The 21,863-nt window shown below is 36.5% G+C and overlaps 3 protein-coding genes and 1 pseudogene across 7 annotated transcripts; all 4 read left to right on the plus strand.

The window, feature by feature from the left end:
• Positions 1-563: 563 nt before the first annotated feature.
• On the plus strand, positions 564-4,658 carry LOC132313359 (protein trichome birefringence-like 34). 4 transcript variants are annotated; one of them, XR_009483413.1, is made up of 8 exons: positions 564-820; positions 2,108-2,333; positions 2,477-2,654; positions 2,739-2,938; positions 3,055-3,213; positions 3,732-4,116; positions 4,289-4,345; positions 4,580-4,658. XR_009483413.1 is itself a non-coding variant. In XM_059812085.1 (7 exons), the coding sequence occupies exons 3-7, from the start codon at positions 2,242-2,244 to the stop codon at positions 4,078-4,080; spliced, it is 978 nt and encodes a 325-aa protein (XP_059668068.1). In that variant the 5' UTR covers positions 564-820; positions 1,407-1,511; positions 2,108-2,241; the 3' UTR covers positions 4,081-4,282. The 4 variants fall into 4 exon arrangements, 3 of the variants coding, with proteins under 3 accessions (XP_059668068.1, XP_059668067.1, XP_059668069.1); XM_059812085.1 differs by lacking the exons at positions 4,289-4,345; positions 4,580-4,658 and adding an exon at positions 1,407-1,511 and having other exon boundaries at positions 3,732-4,282; XM_059812084.1 differs by lacking the exons at positions 4,289-4,345; positions 4,580-4,658 and having other exon boundaries at positions 3,732-4,282.
• Positions 4,659-4,768: 110 nt separating this feature from the next.
• On the plus strand, positions 4,769-9,719 carry LOC132313357 (protein trichome birefringence-like 34). The gene is made up of 5 exons (XM_059812082.1): positions 4,769-7,469; positions 7,568-7,745; positions 7,830-8,026; positions 8,127-8,285; positions 9,224-9,719. The coding sequence occupies exons 1-5, from the start codon at positions 7,126-7,128 to the stop codon at positions 9,579-9,581; spliced, it is 1,236 nt and encodes a 411-aa protein (XP_059668065.1). The 5' UTR covers positions 4,769-7,125; the 3' UTR covers positions 9,582-9,719.
• Positions 9,720-10,925: 1,206 nt separating this feature from the next.
• On the plus strand, positions 10,926-13,239 carry LOC132313358 (protein trichome birefringence-like 34; annotated as a pseudogene).
• A 3,697-nt stretch (positions 13,240-16,936) lies between these two features.
• On the plus strand, positions 16,937-21,071 carry LOC132313360 (protein trichome birefringence-like 35). Of its 2 annotated transcripts, none has more exons than XM_059812088.1 (6): positions 16,937-17,387; positions 17,752-18,031; positions 18,109-18,280; positions 18,484-18,665; positions 18,778-18,930; positions 20,589-21,071. In XM_059812088.1, exons 1-6 carry the CDS (start codon positions 17,153-17,155, stop codon positions 20,917-20,919), a joined length of 1,353 nt encoding a protein of 450 aa, XP_059668071.1. In that variant the 5' UTR covers positions 16,937-17,152; the 3' UTR covers positions 20,920-21,071. The 2 variants fall into 2 exon arrangements, with proteins under 2 accessions (XP_059668071.1, XP_059668070.1); XM_059812087.1 differs by having other exon boundaries at positions 16,938-17,387; positions 18,484-18,680.
• Positions 21,072-21,863: the final 792 nt, after the last annotated feature.

A 21,863-nucleotide genomic window follows, 5' to 3' on the forward strand; every position in this document is an offset into this window, starting at 1 on the left:
ATTTGCTAACCCCTTTTCTGTGATTTAAATCTGACTTGGCTCCAACAAACCTCGAAAAATCATACAAAACGAAATCATCATTTGTTTGCTGCTGTTCTTTTCCTTCTGCTATATTTTTTGTATGGTCGCTCTATTCTGCAGTTCCTTAGAATTGGGATTTTCCGATATTCTGTTTGTTCAAGGGTTTCTCTCCTCCAGGGGTTTGGTTGGTTTTAATGAAGTTTACTTGGGCAAATGAAAAAGGGGTTTATATCACAAAAATATTTTCTATTTTTAAATAAAATCGCATAAAATCTCTATTAGAATTAAAAAAAACTTATTGAATTAAAAAATAAAAAAAAGAGTTATCAACAAGTAACTCAAGTTGCACATGTACTGTGCTGGTTGCACTGTGCAATGTTTTTTTTTTTTTTTTTTTTAATCCGGTGTAGAAATTTCAAAATTGACTTTATAATTTAATATTAAATTAAAAACTTATAATGTAATTATTATTTTAAAATTACAAAAATACCCCTGGATCATCTTCCTCTTCACCCTCTCTTTCTATCACTCTCGGCTCTCTCTCTAAAACCAGACCGTGCCTCAGTTCATGCCCACCTACCGCCCACCCAACAGATCACTCCAACCCAACCAATCTGAGCAATCCTACAATATCATTCCATCCACAACATCGACTCCCTCGACCCCACCGTCCTCCGGCGCTTCCGTCGCAAGCTCCTCAAGAACTACAGCTCCTGGTGTTCCTACCTCGGCCACAAGCGTCCACGAACTGCTAGAATGTCCTGTCTGCACTAATCCTCTGTATCCACCAATCCATCAGGTATGTGCTCTACATCTTGTTTCTGGATCTTTACATATATGTATATGTATGTAATTGGGATTTGTATATTCAATTTGGTGATTCCGGAAATGGGGTTGAGTAGAAATTTGATTTGGGTTTTATAAATTTCTTGGATTTTGGTTGAATTTGGGTGAAGAGGCTGCTCAAATTGGGCATGGGTTGAGGGATTGTTAGATTTTGGATCTTCTTCTCTTTTATTTATTTATTTTTATGGACTTGTTTCACTTTTATAAGGTGGAGCACTGTGCTCATGGTGTAATTGTTGGTCTTTTTCCAATCAATGCATAAGAATGGCTGGTACTAGATGCTGATATTAGAAGACTAGAAGGCATGCAGATCCATCAATTAGTCCAATTTAAACTACAAATGAAATGAAAATATTAGTAAACTATTTTTGTTGCTACTAGAACATAATCTGACGCAGTTAGATGAAATAAACCCATAATAAAAGTTGGAACTTTTTAGAAAAAATTGCTCTGATTTTGTTTCCATTTTTTTATGGGGTAGCCACACTTGTACCTCTAAAATCAACTCCGGACCATGATCAATTTTTTTATGAAAACAGGCCTGGAGCAATTGATGAGGTAGACATTAAGGCTAAGCATGTGGGTAAGACCGGGTTTGTGGAGCAGAGGTCATTCCCCGCATCAGCAATTTTAGAGAGAGAAAGGTGAGAGTTTTAGAAAGAGAGGGTGAAGAGGTAGAAGACTCAGGAATAACTTAATTTCAGGATCTTGCATTGTGCAGTAAAACGTACCTGCTTCTCTGATCTCTTTGCATAATTAAATTAAATCATGTGATACAAGGGACTTAGCATGACTCTCTTACTGTCATAGTTTCACCAATATCAAGATTAAAGAAAAAAAAAAATCAATTATGCCAGCCAAACTTTTCTTGTGAAACGTTAATTTTATTATATTTTTTTCTGGTCAATGAAGTAAGAAATGAGTATAATAGTGACAAGGTTACCGAAGGAATGAAAATGCTACTTCTTAAAGATTGTGGATCCTGCATAAATATTAACACGTTTTAGTCATACAATCTTTTTTATATTGCTTAAACTAAGCCAACTGCCCAGCCCACCGATATAATGCAATTCAACTGCTCCTCATTCATCAAAAGATCAGATTGCACAGAGGGGAAGAGGATTGTGAATGGCTAACTCACCACCAATAGTGCCCACAGTGTGGGGAACCAAATGCAGCTTTTATTCCATCATTGCTTTATTCATCACGGTCTTGCTTATAGCTGCCACTTATCTAACAGGAACTGAACGTGGACAGTTGCTAGAAGATCAGACAACAGAGGAGAACACATCGTCACGCTGCAATTTGTTCACGGGAAAATGGGTATTCGATAACAAGTCTTACCCTCTATACAAAGAGAAGCAATGCCCATATATGCGGGATGATTTTGCTTGTGAGAAGTATGGAAGAAAGGACTTAAATTATCAGAGTTGGCGGTGGCAACCTCACCAGTGTGACCTCCCAAGGTTCCTCTCTCTCTCTCTCTCTCTCTCTCTCTCTCATGCATTACACACACATATATCTAATAATTAAACTTTTAGATGGCTTTTGGATTTCTAAGGATGGCTTTTGAATTTCTAAGTTTTGTGAAATAAAATAATGTCAAAAGGTTCAATGCCACAGCATTGCTGGAGATGCTAAGGGGGAAGAGGCTTGTACTCGTTGGGGATTCGATGAACAGGGAACAATGGATTTCACTGGTCTGCTTAGTGGAGTCATCAATTCCTCAAGGGCTTAAATCCATGGATTACAAGTTAAATGGTTCTTTGATCAACTTCATGGCCACGGTGAGTCAAAATCCCCGTTTACCATCCAGTACTAATTTTTTTGATTTCCTCTCCAAAGGCTGATTGTTTGTTAATGTAATTTAGGAATACAATGCCACTATTGATTTCTATTTGTCCCCATTGCTAGTGGAATCTAACTCCGATGATCCAGGAAACAATGGGGTATCTGACCGAATTGTCAGAGTCCAGGCAATTGAAAAGCATGCTAGGCACTGGACTGATGCTGATATACTGGTCTTTGATTCCTATGTTTGGTGGCTGTTAAGAACCAAAATGAATGTTTTGTAACTTCATTCTTAGAGCGTCATTTACAGCATCTGATGGAAGATGAAACTTGTTGTTTGTACTGATTGTATTAGCTTCTAATCTGATGCATTTGTTCCGATATGACAATGATCAGGTGGGGATCATTTCAAAGCTCTGATGGAATCTACAAAGAAATTGATATGATACGTAGCTATGAGATGGCTCTAAAGACATGGTCAGATTGGTTGGAAATCCATATCAACCGTACCAAGACCAAATTGTTTTTTGTTAGCATGTCACCAACGCACCAACGGTAGAGTAGCTTTAACTCCCAGTTTGATTTAGATTTTTTATTGCTGAGTCTTCATATCAAAATTTGATTTTCTATAGCAAAAAATGAACATAAAAATACAGTGCTATAAGTAAGTCATCATGTCACGAGATGAATTAAAATTGAGTTGTGTTTGGTCACATTTAGCCCACATGGAGGCCTCTGTCCACGTGGACCAAGTAATTTTGCAGGAAGAGAGAGGGAAAGGGATGAGAACATACGAGAGAGTGTGAGAGGAGAGGATGAGACCTTATCTAATATTTGAGTTGTTTGGATATGAGAGCAAGAGACTAATATGAGCCTAGCTGGGTACTACTCGAGCTAGCTTGTTAGAAAATGAGCTTGAGCTCTACCTTTTTTTCTAAATGAACCCAAACTGTTCATGAGTAGCTCCGTTGATTTATATATTGATAATAATGCTTCTAATATTTATAGTTTTACTTATTACTACTACTGTCATCATCTTTATCAACAAATTAACTAGATTTATAACATTGCAGGGGTGAAGAATGGGGCATGGGAACAAATCAGAATTGCTACAGTGAAACAATGCCAATTTTTAAAAAGGGATATCAGGGAAGCGGATCGAATCCTAAAATGATGAGAGCAGTGGAGGCAGCAATTGATGAACTGAAAACAAGAGGCTTGAAGGTACAAATGCTCAACATAACTCAACTTTCAGAGTACAGAAAAGAAGGCCACCCATCTATATACAGGAAGCAATGGGTGCCTATAACTGAAGACCAATTATCAAACCCTACGAGTTATGCAGATTGTGTCCACTGGTGCCTTCCTGGTGTGCCTGATACTTGGAATGAGCTCCTCTATGCGTACCTTCTTCATTATTGATGTAGCAAGGCCAAACCAACTTTCAAGACTTTTTAGGTTCTGTATTGAAGAGGTTTATGTTTTAAATCTGACTTGGTTCCAACCAACCTTGTCTATAAAGGTTATGTGATCAAGAACTGATCACAGTTGAAACATAATGCCTAGTACTAAAACCTTTGTTCAAAGATCAAGAGTGTTCACTATTGTTTGTTGATTTTGCTTGTGACAGGACGGACTTGAATTATCAGTACAGGAGGTGGCAACCCAATGATTGTGACCTCCCAAGGTCTCTCTCTCTCTCTCACACACACACACACACATACACATACACATACACACACACACACACATGATAACTCTCCTAACGTGATACATATGATGTGTTTAATTTTTCTTCTTTAGAATTTTCTGTTTACCAACAGACATATATGTATATGATGGAAATTAAGGTCATGTATTGTCTATTTGAGCTAGGCTGTGTTTTTTGACATTTTTGGATTTTTCATGGTTGAAATGCAAGGTTCAATGCCATGGAATTGGTGGAGAGGCTAAGGGGTAAAAGACTTGTGTTTATGGGCAATTCACTGAATCAGAAACGAATGGGATTCAATGGTCTGCCTGGTGGAGACATCCATCGCACAAGGACTCAAATCCAATAACTTTCAAGGCCCCTTGTACACCTTCAAGGCCACCGTGAGTCCATATTTCTATTACGCATACATTTCATAAGACAATCTAAACAAAAATTATACAAATACAAAATTCTATATTTTCTTACTTATAGATACAATAGAATGTTAGAATTTTAGCAATAATAAGGCCAAAATGTACATTAGTTACCAACTTTTCCTTCGTTATGATGCAAAGAAGTTTTAAATGCTCCTGCACTACTCATACTTGTTCCAAGTTGACCTTAGCTTTTGTTTGGTACACTTATATACATTTAGTGGCGTAGGGGTGGAAATCTCCACCAATAAGAGTTCGACACCCAATCAAGGAGCACCACCTATCATTACGCGTCATCAACTCACCCCAATTATGGGCCTGAATCGCGGAAGGCCCAAGTGCTGTATGAGAAAACTTTACAATTCAATCCGAAAGGATAGTCTAAATTGCAAAGCTCTCACCCAATATCAGTTAAAATCTACTTCGTATATTGTAAATAGTACACAAGATTCGGTGCTACATTTTGTGTCTTTTATAACGTGATTTTTGCTAATGTAATGTATTACAACGAAGTAAAATAGCGAAATATGTTTAGTAATATTTGCTGTGCTCTTAAATAGTATCGAAACGCTTTCAAAATTGAGGCAAAAATTAGAAGTATCAAAATAATACTTTTGATAACTTTTGCACTATAACAAAACACTGTTCAAAAAAAATAAAAATAAAAATTCTAAAATAATATTTTTAACTAAGTATTCAAAATTTTCAAACTTACGACACTTTTTACCAAACATGTTTTCATGTTTTGTTTCTAAAATCTTGTAACAAATTTACATTACCAAACAAGTTTCTAAATAATGTTAAACATACTCTAAAAACAGAAACATTTTTCTTTTTCGGGTCAAAGTAAAAGCACAAAGTAACTGTGGTTAAATGGTCCTATTTTCAAGGGCACTACTTGTACTTCTAAAGAGTTGTACTTTATTTTATTTTATTTTATTTTATTTTTATTATTATTAGATTTTATAATTTTGAATATAGGTTATTATTGTTTTTAAAGAATTTAAATTGACTGTTTTGCTTTTAACTCAATTTTTAAAAACAATTTTAAAATCATCAACTAAATAAAATTTTAAAGTATCTGGATATGAGATACCGTAAATTTTGAGGAGGGGACAAGGGTTTACTATAGGGTCCCAATGGTAGTCGAATCTATTGGCGACGATCCATCCATCAAACCATCAAATATGGGATCGAATTGTTAGAATAAATGGTATTTTTTTTTCAAGAATAAATGGTATTGAAAAACATGCTACGCACCGGATAGGATTGATGCAGATATACTCGTATCAATGGAGGAGATTGCCCACATTGAAAGTTCTGTAAGTACTCGATAATATTTTAATATTTTTCATTTTTTTTGTATAGTTTGCTGTGATGGCTTAAACTGGTGTAATGTTTTTTTGGGTGCCTTGCTCAATTGTTTGTTGGTGTTCTTTTCCTTTTGCTCTATTTTTTGTATGGTTGCTCTATTCTGTAGTTTTCTGGAAATGGGTTTTTTCAGTTTCTGTTGTTTTTGAGGGGTAATGGGTTTGCCTCCTCCTGTTTGCAAGGTTTGCTTGGTTTTTAATGTAGTTCACTTGGGGAATTTTTTATTTAAAAAAAAAAAAAAAAAAAAAAGAAGAAGAAGTTGTATCAAGAGCATGCGTTATAAACAATTCTTAACGAACAATTAAATATCAGAATCTTGCATTGTGCAGTGAAGGGTACCTGCTTCTCCGATCTCTTTGCATAATACAAGGGACTTGGCATGATTCTCTTACTGTCATAGTTTAAAACATTATCAAGATTATAAATAAATAAAAATTGCCAATCTTTTCAGGTGAAATGTCAATTTATTTATTTATTTATTTATTTCTGGTCAATGAAGTAACCAATGAGTATAATAGTGATAGTAGGTTGCCAAAGGATTAAAAATAATACAATTAATCATCTCTAATTTCTTTCTAATTGTCAAAGTAAACCATGTGATTGCAACAAACTTGATTTGGCTTTTTAGTGTGATAACCAGTCGTAATGCTAGTTTCCCTTTTACAAGATTAAAAGCTCTTCTTTGGGAGCTGTCGTGACAGTGAAATTGTATTTGGTTAGGCCAACCACCACAACCTAATGTGACACTTTAACTGCTCACATACAAATTATTAGTGTTAAGAATTCTATAAGAAAATATTCGAGTTGCATTACAGCACAAGAAGTTGACTCTTTCATACAAATAATTAACAGATCTTTCATCAGAACTAAAGAATATTTGTGTTCTCCTCGGACAATCCTTGTTAGATTGCTTAAACTAAGCCAACTGCCCACCAATATAATTCAATTCAACTGCTCCTGGGGAAGAGAATGGTGAATGAAAACACACAACAAATGGTGCCCAGAGTGTGCGGAACTAAATGCACCTTTCATCCCTTCATTGCTTTATTCATCATGGCCTTACTTATAGCTGCCATCTATCTCACAGGATATGAACGTGGACAGTTCCTAGAAGATCAGACAACAGGGAAGAACTCATCCTCACGCTGCAATTTGTCCGTGGGCAAATGGGTATTTGATAACAAGTCTTACCCTCTATACAAAGAGAAGCAATGCCCATATATGTGGGATGAGTTTGCTTGCGAGAAATATGGGAGAAAGGACTTGAATTATCAGAATTGGAGATGGCAACCTCACCAGTGTGACCTCCCAAGGTCTCTCTCTCATGCACTACACACACACATGTATGATGATGAGACTTTGAGATGGATTTTGAATTCTCAATTTTTTTGAAATAATACTATGTCAACAGGTTCAATGCCACAGCATTGCTGGAGAGGCTAAGGGGGAAGAGGCTTGTGTTCGTTGGGGATTCGCTGAACAGGGACCAATGGGTTTCACTCGTCTGCTTAGTGGAATCATCGATCCCTCAAGAACTCAAATCCAGGAATTTCAAGTTAAATGGTTCTTTGATGACGTTCAAGGCCACTGTGAGTCAAAATCCCCATTAACCATCCAGTACTAGTTTTTGTGACTTCCTCTCTAATGGCTGATCGGTTGTTAATGTAATTTAGGAATACAATGCAACTGTTGATTTCTATTGGTCCCCATTGCTAGTGGAATCTAACGCTGATGATCCAGTAAACCATCGGCTACCTGACCGGATTGTCCGAGTCCAGGCAATTGAAAAGCACGCTAGGCACTGGACTGATGCTGATATACTAGTCTTCAACTCCTATGTTTGGTGGCTAAGACCCAAAATGAAGGTTTTGTAAGTTCATTCTTAGAACACCATTTACAGCTTCTGATGGAAGATGAAACTTCTTATTTGGACTGATTATATTAGCTTCTAATCTGATGTATTTTTTCAGATGGGGATCATTTCAAAGCTCTGATGGAATCTACAAAGAAATAGAGATGATTCGTAGCTATGAGATGGCTCTAAAGACATGGTCAGATTGGTTGGAAATTCATATCAACCATACCAAGACCAAATTATTTTTTGTTAGCATGTCACCAACTCACTTACGGTAGAGTAGCTTTTACTCCCAGTTTTTTTTTTTTTTCCAAAGTAACTTTTTATTAAGAACAAACCAACGGGGAAAGAACACCACTACAAACAACACAGCTCATTGGAAGAACCACTTCCAGAAACCTTCAAACAACAACAACCAAACAAAACAGAAGGAAACAAGCACCAGAAAATACAAGAGCCAACAGCCCAGCCGCGCATACAATATAACCTACAAGCAGAGCAAAACCAAGAATCATATACTAATTATTTGAGCAGATTGAGCTGCATTATTGGATATTCCTTCATGCAAAACTTGATTCCGATGCCACCAAAAGCGGTAAAAGGGCCTTCATGATCTTAGTTTTAAAAAAATTATGCTTGGTCTGAGTACTAAACCATGTTAAAAGCTGATCAAAACTTTACTCCCAGTTTAATATAGATTTGATTGCTGAGTCTCCGTATCAAATTATGGTTTTCACTTGCAAAACATGAACATAAAAATACAATGCTGTAAAAGCCTGAAATTGTAGGTCATCATGTCACTAGACCAATTAGAATTGAATTGTATTTGGTTACATTTAGCCCAATTGGAGCACTCTATTCAACCAAGTATTTATGCTGGAAGAGAGAGGAAAGGAATGATAGCAGATGAGAGTGATGAGACCTTATCTAATATTTGAGTTGTTTGGATAGGAGAGTGAGAGTCTATGTGAGCCTGGATGGGTACTGCTCGAGCTCGGCTTGTTCACTGAACATCCTTAGAAATTGAGCTTGAGCTCTACTTGTTTTCTAAAAATGTGTGTCTGAATAAACAACTATCCATTGAATTGAACCCAAACTGTTCATGAGTAGCTCAGTTAATTTACTCATACTGATATTTATAGTGTTCTTATTACTGCTACTAATTCTATTATCATCTTTATCACCAAAATAATAAGACTTATAAAATTGCAGGGGTGAAGAATGGGGCAAGGGAACAAATGATAATTGCTACAGTGAAACAATGCCAATTTTCAAAGAGGGATATCAAGGTAGCGGATCGAATCCAAAAATGATGAGAGCAGTGGAGGCAGCAATCGATGAACTGAAAACAAAAGGCTTGAAGGTACAAATGCTCAACATAACTCAACTTTCAGAGTACAGAAAAGAAGGCCACCCCTCTATATACAGGAGGCAATGGGTGCCTCTAACTGAAGAGCAATTATCAAATCCTATTAGTTATGCAGATTGTGCCCACTGGTGCCTTCCTGGTGTTCCTGATACTTGGAATGAACTACTCTATGCCTACTTACTAGATTCAAGATTTTTTTAGGTTGTACAACTTTGTATTTAAGAGTCAAAACTCAAAAGCATAGAATTCCTCTGAAGAAACTAGAGAGAGAAAATTATTTATGGCAAACAAGAAAATTCAATAATTTATAATGAAGTGAGAAGTCCAATTTTTACTAAACCCTTTTCTACTCTGTTATTCCTTAGAAATGACCAATTGCTATGTATTGGTATCACATTGCAGACACCTCAGGTAGTCACCAACACACTTGGGACCTTTTAACAAGTTCTCATGAAAGAATAACTTAATATCTAAATATCAGGATCTTTGCATAATTTAAAGTAAACCATGTGATACAAGGGACTTAGCATGACTCTCTTACTGTCATAGTTAAATCAATATCAAGATTAACAATAAAAAATCAATTATGCCAGCCAATCTTTTATGGGGAAGCACCATTTTTCTTGTTTTTTTCTGGTCATTGAAGTAACAAATGAGTATAATAGTGATATGAGGTTGCGAAAGGATTAACAATAATACTTCTAAAGAACAATACTCCATTAGACTGGATCCTGCTTGGTGTCAAAAAGAATACAATTAATCATCTCTAATTTCGATTTCATTGTCCAAGCACCATGTGATTGCTACAAACTTGATGTGACACTTTAGCGTGATAACCAATCATAATGCTAGTTTTCCTTTGACAAGATTAAAAGTTTTGGTTTTGGGGCATTTGTGACAGTGAAATTGTATTGTTTATGCTAACATCAAAACCTAGTACCTTTTTTTTTTTTTTTTTGAAAGGTATCAAAACAGAAAAATATACTAGTTGCATTACAGCACCTTCAAGTTTGTCTCTTTGTTACAATTATAATTAATACTCTCTCTGTCCCAAAATAAATGTCTCATCTGAAAAGTGGAAGTACTATTTGTTGTAAGATTACCCATTTATCCTTCTTCCATTTGAAATTATAAAAAGTAAACCATCACATCACGTGGACCTATAATGGATAGATTTGGTAATTCATTCACTATCAATATAATAAAAAAAAAATTAAAACTCATCCACTTAAAAAATTAGATTCCCAAAAAGAGACATTTAATTCGGGATGGAGGGAGTAAATCTTTCATAAGAACTACATAAATATTGTTTAAACTAAGCCAACTGCTCACCAATGTAATGGAATTCAACTGCTCCTCATTCATCAAAATATCATATTGCACAAAGGGGAAGAGGATTCTGAATATATGGCGAACACACAACAAATGGTGTCCAGAGTGTGGGGAACTAAATGCAGCTTTCATCCCCTCATTGCTTTATTCATCCTGGTCTTACTTATAGCTGCCATTTATCTAACAGGATCCGAACGTGGACAGTTGCTAGAAGATCAGACAACGGGGAAGAACTCATCGTCACACTGCAATTTGTTTGCAGGCAAATGGGTATTTGATAAGAAGTCCTACCCTCTATACAAGGAGCAGCAATGCCCCCATATATGCGGGATGAGTTTGCTTGTGAGAAGTATGGGAGAAAGGACTTGAATTATCAGAATTAGAGATGGCAACCTCACCAGCGTGACCTCCCAAGGTCTCTCTCTCTCTCTCTCTCATGCATTACACACACACACATTTAATATATATATATATGATTATGAGACTTTTAGCTGTCTTTTGAATTTCCAAGTTTTGGGAAATAATATTGTGTCAAAAGGTTCAATGCCACAGCATTGCTGGAGAGGCTAAGAGGAAAGAGGCTGGTATTCGGGGATTCGCTGAACAGGGACCAATGGGTTTCACTGGTCTGCTTAGTGGAGTCATCCATCCCTCAAGGGCTCAAATCCAGGAATTACAAGTTAAATGGTTCTCTGATAACCTTCAAGGCCACTGTGAGTTAAAATCCCTGCTGACCATCCAGTACTTGTTTTTGTGACTAACTCCCCAGTGGCTGATTGTTTGTTAATGTAATTTAGGAATACAATGCTACTATTGATTTTTATTGGTCCCCATTGCTAGTAGAATCTAACTCCGATGTTCCATTAAACCATCGGCTACCTGACCGGATTGTCAGAGTCCAGGCAATTGAAAAGCATGCTAGGCACTGGACCAATGCTGATATACTAGTCTTTGATTCCTATGTTTGGTGGCTAAGACCCAAAATGAAGGTTTTGTAAGTTCATTCTTAGAGCATCATTTACACCATCTGATGGAAGATGAAACTTTTTATTTGGACTGATGGTATTAGCTTCAAATCTGATGCATTTGTTCTGATATGACAATGATCAGGTGTGGATCATTTCAAAGCTCTGATGGAATCTACAAAGAAATTGATATGATACGTAGCTATGAGATGGCTCTAAAGACATGGTCAGATTGGCTGGAAATTCATATCAACTGTACACCAAGACCAAATTGTTTTTTGTTAGCATGTCACCAATGCACCAATGGTAAAGTAGCTTTTTTATTTAGATTTGATTGCTGGGTCTCCATATCACATTATGGTTTCCAATTAAAATTGAGATGTGTTTGGTCACATTTAAGCCCAAAAAACAATTATTTTTGCTGGAAGAGAGAGGGAAAGGGCTGGTAGCGGATGAGAGGGATGAGAACCTATGAGAGAGAGTAAGAGGAGAGGATGAGATCTTATCTAATGTTTGAATTGTTTGGATATGCGAACCTAGCTGGGTACTACTCAGCTTGTTTACTGAACATCCGTAGAAAATGAATTTGAGCTTTACTTGTTTTCTAAAACGAACGAAGTCTGAATATACTTTCAACTGAATGGAACCCAAACTGTTCATGAGTAGCTCAGTTGATTTATTGTTACTAATATTTAGAGTGTTGTTATTACTGCTACCAATACTATTACCATCTTTATCAACAAAATAATTAGATTTATAACTTTGCAGGGGTAAAGACTGGGGCATGGGAACAAATGATAATTGCTACAGTGAAACAATGCCAATTTTTAAAGATGGATGTCAAGGAAGCGATTCGGATCCTAGACTGATGAGAGCAGTGGAGGCAGCAATCGATGAACTGAAAACAAGAGGCTTGAAGGTACAAATGCTCGACATAACTCAACTTTCAGAGTACAGAAAAGAAGGCCACCCATCTATATACAGGAGGCACTTTACGCCTATAACTGAAGAGCAATTATCGAATCCTAGGAGTTATGCAGATTGCTCCCACTGGTGCCTTCCTGGTGTGCCTGATACTTGGAATGAGCTACTCTATGCCTACATTCAAGAATCTTTTTAGGTTTGTACAACTTCTGTATTCAAGAGTCAAAAGCCTAGATAACTCTGAATAAACTAGAGAGAGAAAAAATATCCATGGCAAACAAGAAAATTCAATAATTTATAATGGTGTGAGAAGTCCAATTTGCTGACCCTTTTCTCTGATTTAAATCTGAATTAGTTCCAACCAACCTTGCCTATAAGAGGTTGGTAATGCTAGCACTACCAGCGCACATGTTGAAGTCATAATTGTTAGCCAGTTGCCTTGTTTTGTTATCACATTGTAGACACCTCAGGTGTCACCTACATACTAGGGGCCTTTCAACAAATTCTCATTACAGGAAAGAAAAGAAAAAAAACAAACAAACAAGCAAACAAATTCTCATTTACATCACTATTGTTTAATTAATAAATTCTCATTTATATTTGTCCTGTTGGCTATTCCCCAAGATACCATTTCATGATTGATTTTTCTCACGACCAATCTAGTGTATGCCCAGAACTACACTCATGCTTTGTCCTTCTGTCACGTTTGTCCTTTTGTAATGTCATCATGTGCAAGGTTTGGATTTCATTGTTAGGTCCTCGTGTCATGCAGCAACACTTGGCCAAGCCAATTGTAACTCAATGCCCATTGCTTGTCCCACCAAGTGTGAGTGACCCCATATGCAGCCACTAATTAATGCTTGAAACTAACACTTGTTGCTATGGAGCCATAAACCACCAAGTGCTACTAACTATTAGCCCTACACAAATTTGGTACACTCTGAGTCACACAGTGGGTGCGGGAGCGAATGCGAAAGCAAGAGTACGAGAGCAGCAAAATTAAAGTCACATGTAGTGTGATCAGGAACAAGAGCAAATCAGGGACGAGAGTAAAAAAACACGCAAAGTAAAAAAGCGACTCCGTTCAAAAGGATTGTGACTTAGATGACACGTGATCCTTATTTCAAAAAACTTTGCCTTTGTCGTGTCCAACCATGGCAATGTACCACAAACATTAACCCACTTAGCATATATAAAAGTGGCATGGATCACTAAAACCATGCCCAACAATGTCTGTTCTCACTAAAACAGTCTGCTCACAAGCTATATGCTTAAGCTTAAGCCATAGCTTGTTGCTAGAAGACCACCCACTATGTATGTGCAAACTGAGATGCCTCATATAGTCATATGCATATATATAAAGAGTCATAAAATTGTGATTTAATTTTAACAAACGTTTTTAAGAATTATATACACAAGCCCACAAAACACACCTACTGGTTGGGCCGACGTCTTTGCATTCTGTTAAAGTCAACTTACCTTCGGCCTGGTCGACGACTTTTTTAGACTTTAATATCATTTTCCTATTGTGTTTGTATTTATGACCTCCACGATCCACCACATGCCAATTTTTTTCCAAAAATATCCTCTAAAACCGAGATTTAACTAACTATATAAAATGTCATTCGATAATAACTAAGCGTCTTAATTCCCAATTGCCCATTTTAGCCGTGACATAATTGGTATCCAAAGGTTGATTCAGGTGGGACCGACAGAAGTCCCAAATTCCCAATATTCTTTGATACCAACAATCAATCAACAACTAAAAAAAAAAAATTACATATACATGAAGTTAAGCTCCCTTTTTACAATTACATGAAGTCAAAAACTTTAAATTTTTAAATTAGACGAATTCTGTAAAATTACTTTGATAAGCATGAACAAAACTGTCTATCTTCATTTGGCCCAAAAGGACATTGAGCTGTCTGTAAAGTTGGTTGGAGTTATGTTTAGAGAAAAAAATAATAAATTTTTTTTTTTTTATTGTTCGTTTTATTCACACAGTTCCAACCTATATGTAATTAAATATTACTTTTATACAATCAGATATCACCTTTAAAAATTTAGGTGCAGTTGCCACTTTTGTTCACTTTAGTCACAAATTATATGCAAATACTATTTTAATGCAAATCAACCTAAACTCATGCACTTAAAAATAAAAATGGCATTATTAAATAACTCAAAATAATGCACAGTTCTTCTTTTATTCCGGTTCACTTCAGTAATTTTGAAATGGACAAATTTTTCAAAACCCCCAAAACTATTAAAAAGTGATCATAAAATCCCAACCAGTTTTAAAAACCCCCAACAATATAACAACGTTATCATTTGAACCGTTAAAGTATGTGAAATGACTAAATTATCCTTATGATATTTCATTTTATTTAAAAAATCAAAAAATCATGTTTTACAAGTTACAATATTATCCTTTTGATTTAATCCAGTAGTGTAATTAACAATTATAATTAATAATTAATTAACAATTAATTATAATTGAGCAATATACACACACATATATATCTCTATATATATACACGGCGGCTACGAATCAGGGTACCACCGGCAGTATCGATGGCTTGTGAGTTGTGGATTGGAGGTGGCGGTGGCCGGATCTCGATGCCAAAATTGCGAAATGGGTCTGTGAAAGGGAATCGATGATATTCGGCGATGCACGAAGTCGGTGAGCAATGGTATCAACACTCTTTGCCTTTTTCAGCCCCTTTTTGTTAAGAATTGGAATGGGGAAGAAGCATGAAAATCCGGCTGTGTCTCCGGCGGGTAACTGGGTTTTCTGGTCTTGGGTCTAAGAATGTGTTAAAATCCGGCGGTATTTTCCGGTGAGGCGTAGACGACGGCGAGGGCTTGTAGGAGTAACTGATTAGGGATTCGAGAGCAAGAAAGAAAAGCCACTGGTTGGTGTAGTTGCCATTCAATCTTGATACCTTTGATTGGTTGAGACTCCAATTCAGAAATCCCAGCGGCGCGTACACCTCCACTAGCTCCGAAACCCACGCCGTGTAGTTATTCTCTGCCATTATGAACCCCGATATGGACGATAAGCGAATTAGCTTCCTCTCTCTATTTGGGTCCACCCCAAATCGAACATTCAACGAAAGCCCGAGACTCACCTCCACATCTTCTTCCTCCACCTCCTGCAGAGAAACATGGTTCCCTCAGCCTCCGCCATTTATTACACAAATAAAGCTAAATTTGGTGAAATTTTGAAATACCCAGATGGGTGTTTTTGGTTAGGAAGTCAATTTCCAGCAGAATCCCTCAGGAAAATAAGAAGGAAAATCTAGTAAAGTTGGAGATTTTGAACGAACAACACAAAAAATCTTATGAGTTCCACACGTTGCATTGAGTTGAAACAAAATTTCAAATACCCAGATGGTTGATTTTTGTTAGGAAGTCAATTTCCAGAATAATTTCTCAGGAAAATCTAGTAAAGTTGCAGATTTTGAATGAAGAACACAAAAAACTTACGAGTTTCCCATTTGCATTGAGTTGAAACAAAATTCAACAAAATCCCCATGAAGCTCAGAGGATGTAATTTCGGATTTTCCTACACTTTCTCGGGAAAAAAAATGGCCGGCGAAACAGAGAAAGGCATGATAGAGAAGAAGAAGAGAGAGACATTGGATGTGGTTTTGAGTTATTCAAGTTTCTCAAGAGTGGGAATCTGATCGCGGCTTGGATTGATTACAAGAATGATAAGAGGGCAATGGATGTGGTTTTGAGTTATTCAAATTTTAAAATGAAAGCTCTGCAAATGTGTGCCGCATTCAAATTACAATCAAGAACAAAATTATTCATTGGTTTCTGTATGTTGTAGTATTTTAATTATAAATTGCCAACCAAAATCAAGAACTTCACTCTAGAAAACTAATAGATCGTAAATGTTGTAATTTTTTAATTATAAATTTTCATCCAAAATCAAGAAAATGGGATGAACTAGGGTTTCCTAAAACTATTTCAAGCATGGAGGAGAGAAGGGATGCTTGGGGGCATTTTCGGAATAACAGATATAAATAAATATCACTTTTTTGGCACATGTGACAACAGGAGTATTTTCGTCACAAAAGTCAATTTGGCAAAGCAATTGCTAACCACGCGCTAGTTAACGGCCTCAATTAACAGAATTGGGGTAAAATGATAATATTGTTATATTATTGGAGGTTTTAAAAACTGGTTGAGATTTTATGATCACTTTTTAATAATTTGGGGGGTTTTGAGAAATTTGCCCTTTTAAAATTTGAAAACTTTGACTCCTTGGACTATAAAAAGAGTCCTAACTTCGTCTATATGTAATTTTTTCAACAGTTAACCTCCGATCAGGATTGCAAGAGCATCGGTCTTAATAGTGCGAGAGGTACTGTATCAACTTATATGGGAATCATAAATGTGAGTATAACTGTATACAAGCGTTACAACTTACGAGAATCACTGTCTGGTGTCCGAATTCAAAAGAGTGATTATCAAAACATGCTTAATAAATCGCATTAGAGTTCAGTCATAGATTCAGTCTTCGTTGAATCTCTTCTCTCTACAATGATGCAGAGATGGCCCAAGAAGAAAACCCAGTTTCCTCTCATAGCACTGGTCTTCTTTGTCTTCATAGGGTCTTCAATCCTCTACAACGAACTTAATATTTCACAAATTCATCAAAACCAAACCCATGATGGTGATGGTGGTGATGATGATCATAGTCAACCTTCGCTCAAGCAAACCTCCCTATTCGAATCTACAGCTCCTCTGAATCATAGCCTCCCAAAGAGACCTCCAGGTTCGTCTCTTTCCCGCAAGGTCACGTGTATATATGTATGTATGTGTTTGGGTAAATTTACACTTAGTTTATTCCAGTACGGGTTGATTTTGATTTAATGAATGTTTGTTGAATCCATTTTCTTGGGATTAGATTTAATGGGTTTCTTTAATATGATGAGTTATGTGGGGATTTGGGATTTTCGAAGTGATATCACAGACTCCAACATATATGTTTGTATTTATACTTATTTTAATTTAGTCCTCTGTTGTCCTTTTTGAAATTAATGAATATGTAGTGTCCATTTTCTTGTGATTTGATTTAATGGGTCTCGTTAATTTTACTTCATTCATTTGATTCAAATGGGGTTTTGGAATTTTTGTAGTGGTTTTGGATAGATTCAGTTCGTGCAGATCCACTGTAAAGTACAGTGGTAAGAAAGCTGGATGGGTTGTTGGTTCATCGGAGTCTGATATCAGGAGAGGTAGTGCGGAAAAATGTGACCTGTTTTCCGGCAGATGGGTGTTTGATAACACTTCTTATCCACTCTATAATGAGTCTGATTGTCCATACATGTCCGACCAATTGGCTTGTCATAAGCATGGAAGGCCAGATTTGGGGTACCAGTACTGGAGATGGCAACCCCATAATTGCAATTTGAAGAGGTATTATGTTTCTAAGCTGCAGTTTGGGGCTTTCTCTTAATTGGGTTTTTTTCATAAATTGTTTTTATGACATGTAGATGGAACGTGACTGAGATGTGGGAGAAGTTGAGGGACAAAAGACTAATGTTTGTAGGGGATTCACTCAATAGAGGACAGTGGATCTCAATGGTGTGTTTGATGCAGTCTGTAATACCGGCAGATAAGAGGTCCATGTCACCAAATGCGCATCTTACCATTTTCAGAGCAGAGGTAATCCAAAATTCATCCTCAATTTATATTACAGTGGCATTGGAAGTATTTACATTATTTAATAAAATATCCTCAATTTATTATATGTGCCTCAAGTTTTTTGTATCCCTTGTGTTTCAGGATATAATGTAGGGTGTAGCTTCATTGATGTTGAAACTCTCATCTTAGATTGCTCAAATTTGATGTGTTTGCTTCGTGTGCAGGAGTACAATGCCACTGTGGAATTCCTCTGGTCCCCACTTCTGGTTGAATCTAATTCTGATGACCCAGTGAATCACAGACTAGATGAACGGATCATGCGTCCAGATTCAGTTCATAGGCATGCATCCCAATGGGAGCATGCTGATATCCTGGTTTTCAATACATATCTGTGGTGGAGACAGGGGTCTGTCAAACTGTTGTATGACTCAATCCAATCTTTTAAGTATAAGAGACACAGTTTCAGATGCAATGAAGAATTGGTCTCTAACTATAAACAGAACCTGTAATTTTTGCAGATGGAGTACTGAAGAGAATGGGGTTTGTGAAGAAATAGATGGGTTAGGAGGCATGGAGCTGGCCATGGAGGCATGGGCAAATTGGGTGGCTTCTAGTGTCGATCACCTGAAGAAGCAGGTTTTTTTCATCACCATGTCCCCTACACACCTCTGGTGAGTAGTGAGCCCTTTCCTGAAAATTTTCTTATATTTCATCATCGTATATGTATTATTACATCTTTGCATGAAATTTTGCAACTCGTGACATTGAAATATATCGGCTTTTTAAGATTTATATAAGGGGTTCCATTAGGCAGTTACTCTTAATTTCTTACAACGTCAACTTTAGGAATGCTTTTGCTTTTCAGTCTCTGAAGCCAAGGTCTAAGAATTTTGGACCTCCAATTAGTGTTACTTTCAATAGTGATTACCGCGTTATTATTTTTTTTCTTAGGTTTGCAAGATGAAACAAGATGTAAGAATTCCTGATGCTTTGATTGAATTAGAAATAAGAGATGTTAATATGAACTATGAAGGCATTTATAAAGAATTAGAAATTGTTTCAAGCATTTCTGACAATTTTGTTGATTAATTGGGCATTTAGGTGTCCTGTTGAAACTGACCGACTCCTTGGTTGAAATGACTTGTATATACGATAACATCTTGCACTTGTATGAAATAACCACATCATAGGAGTACAATGAGTAAACTTCTTTTATTTTTCTTTGGTGGTTGTGGTGATGTAACTGGTGTGTCCATATTGAGCTAGTTAGTTGTTTGTTGGTGCTATGTCCAGGGGTTTTCAGTGTGATATATGATTATGGTAACATTATTTTTTTAAAGTTTGTTGATTACAGTTGATAACTCCAAGAATATCGGAATTGAATCTTTGTTGGGTTGAATTTGAGTTGTCTTTATTTTATTTTTTTTCTACAGATGAAGCAAAAATAAGCATAGATAAGGGGCATGTAAATGACAACTGATTAGTTCAATCTTAGTGGGAAGTCCAACTGCAACCTTAGTTCTGGACAGAAAACCCCAAAACTACCAACCATTGCTCCTACCCATCCGGAGTGGAGCTTCAGAAAGGTGGAGCACTCTTATGTCTTTACGAATCCAACTATTTGCAAATAAAAGATATCTTAAGATCCATTATTTATAATAGCAATAAATATACAGAAGTGGTTCCCATACAGTTAAAGAGTAGCCATGAATTCATAAGAGGTATTATGTCAATGTGATATTTGGCCCCTCATCATTTATAGTAAGATTTTAGGTTTTCCACTTCCTCCTTATAAGAAATTGCCAAAGGTTGAATTTTTGTTGTTGCCATGAAACTAATGAAATGGAGGATGTAGTTTCCATGCCTCTAAGTTACCACGTTACGTTTGTGCCTTCTTGGCCAGTTTTAGCTTGAAATTTTTTAGGCACCATCCCTGCAACAATGATATAGACACTCCAATTTGCAGTTCAACTAAATTTTCCAAAACCTTCTCTCCGGCTTCCCGAAAAATCCTTTCCACGCCTGTAAGCAGGATGATTGGTAGAATAAAAATATCCCATTATTATCCCATCTTCTCAGCCAGTAAAGGCAAATGTGGTTTCTTTAAAATGATAGATTTAATATAAGGTCCATTTTCAATTTTTATATCATATGAAAGGTCTTTAAATAGTTTAATGGGAACAAAATCAACTCTATGTCTCCTGATTGCCACTCTTAAATCTTTTAGCATGCTGAAACTAAAATTCTTCACCTAGTTAAAATCTGTCCAATCTGTTGAACATGTCTTTATATTTCTTCCCTTCTTTTCGTTTTCTTTTGGTTAATTTAGGAGCCGAGAGTGGGAGCCAGGAAGCGAAAGTAATTGTTACGATGAGAAAACCCCCATCAATGATGAGAGCTATTGGGGAAGTGGTTCTGACTTGCCTACAATGCGCATGGTGGAGAAGGTGTTGAGCAGGTTGAAATCAAAGGTTTCTGTTCTCAACATCACTCAGCTCTCAGAGTATCGAAAAGATGGCCATCCATCCATCTACCGCAAGTTTTGGGAGACACTCAGCCCAGAAAAATTATCAAACCCCACGAGTTACTCTGATTGTATACATTGGTGCTTGCCAGGTGTTCCTGATGTATGGAATGAGTTACTATTCCAATTTTTATAAAAGAGAAACTTTTGTTAGGTCTTATGTATTTCTCTGTTGTAACCACAGAGAAAAGGAGCCTAGTGTTTAGAAGAGCATATGCATTGCAGCTTTTTTTTCAGTCATAATTTTGTTAACATTTTTTTATTAGTAAATATGCTTGTTTTAAATGATGAGTTTTAGTTGTCATATAAAAGCGCATTTCTTTTGGATAAATGATGGAACAAATTGTTGGAATGGTGTTGAGCTCATATAAGACATATTTTCTTGCATTGTGCTTTTGGCTAAGGAGGTTTGGAATTGGCTGTTCTCATTCATTACACAAGGGTGGATGCTGCAAATTTGACTGAATTTTGTGTTAAATATTGTAAGAATTCTCATCTGGCCAGATTCAGAAGAATTGTTTTTTGCTGCTACTGTTTGTAACCTCTGAAGAAAAAGGAATTCCAGACTGCATGGTGGTAGAGTTAGGACTGCTCAGCAGATTGCCGCCATTGAGTCAGTCTTTGAGGCTGCTTTAGGCATTGGGTTGTCTTTGTCTCGTCTAATGCCTAGGCCATATTCTACTCCTCACTGCTTCATTTCCTTCCTGTATTGTTTATCTCTTGTTTGTGTGTTTATATTTATAAATATATACTGTAAATAATAATCTCAAAAACTTACCTAACAACTTTAAACTCCCGGTATTGTCCTAGATGACATTTTAAGATTTAAGACTTTCGTCAATTTGTTGTCGATAGTAGGACCGTATTGGTTTGTGTCCTTTAGTGTTTACTGAGGTCATACTTGCACCTTCCACTCACCGGAAGAAGTGAAAAACTTCTGGTCATGCCATGACATTTTTAAGTGCTAATTAATTGACAAACCCATACCGTTTTGCCACATTTTGACCTTCAGGTGCCAGGATTGAATCAATTCTTAAGTACAAACAATTCTTCAAGGGCCATACTTGCATTCATAGTCCG

Source organism: Cornus florida, unplaced genomic scaffold, assembly GCF_030987335.1.
Source record: "Cornus florida cultivar Cherokee Brave unplaced genomic scaffold, ASM3098733v1 CherokeeBrave_3.0.0_Hap2_Chr06, whole genome shotgun sequence".
NCBI lineage: Eukaryota > Viridiplantae > Streptophyta > Magnoliopsida > Cornales > Cornaceae > Cornus > Cornus florida.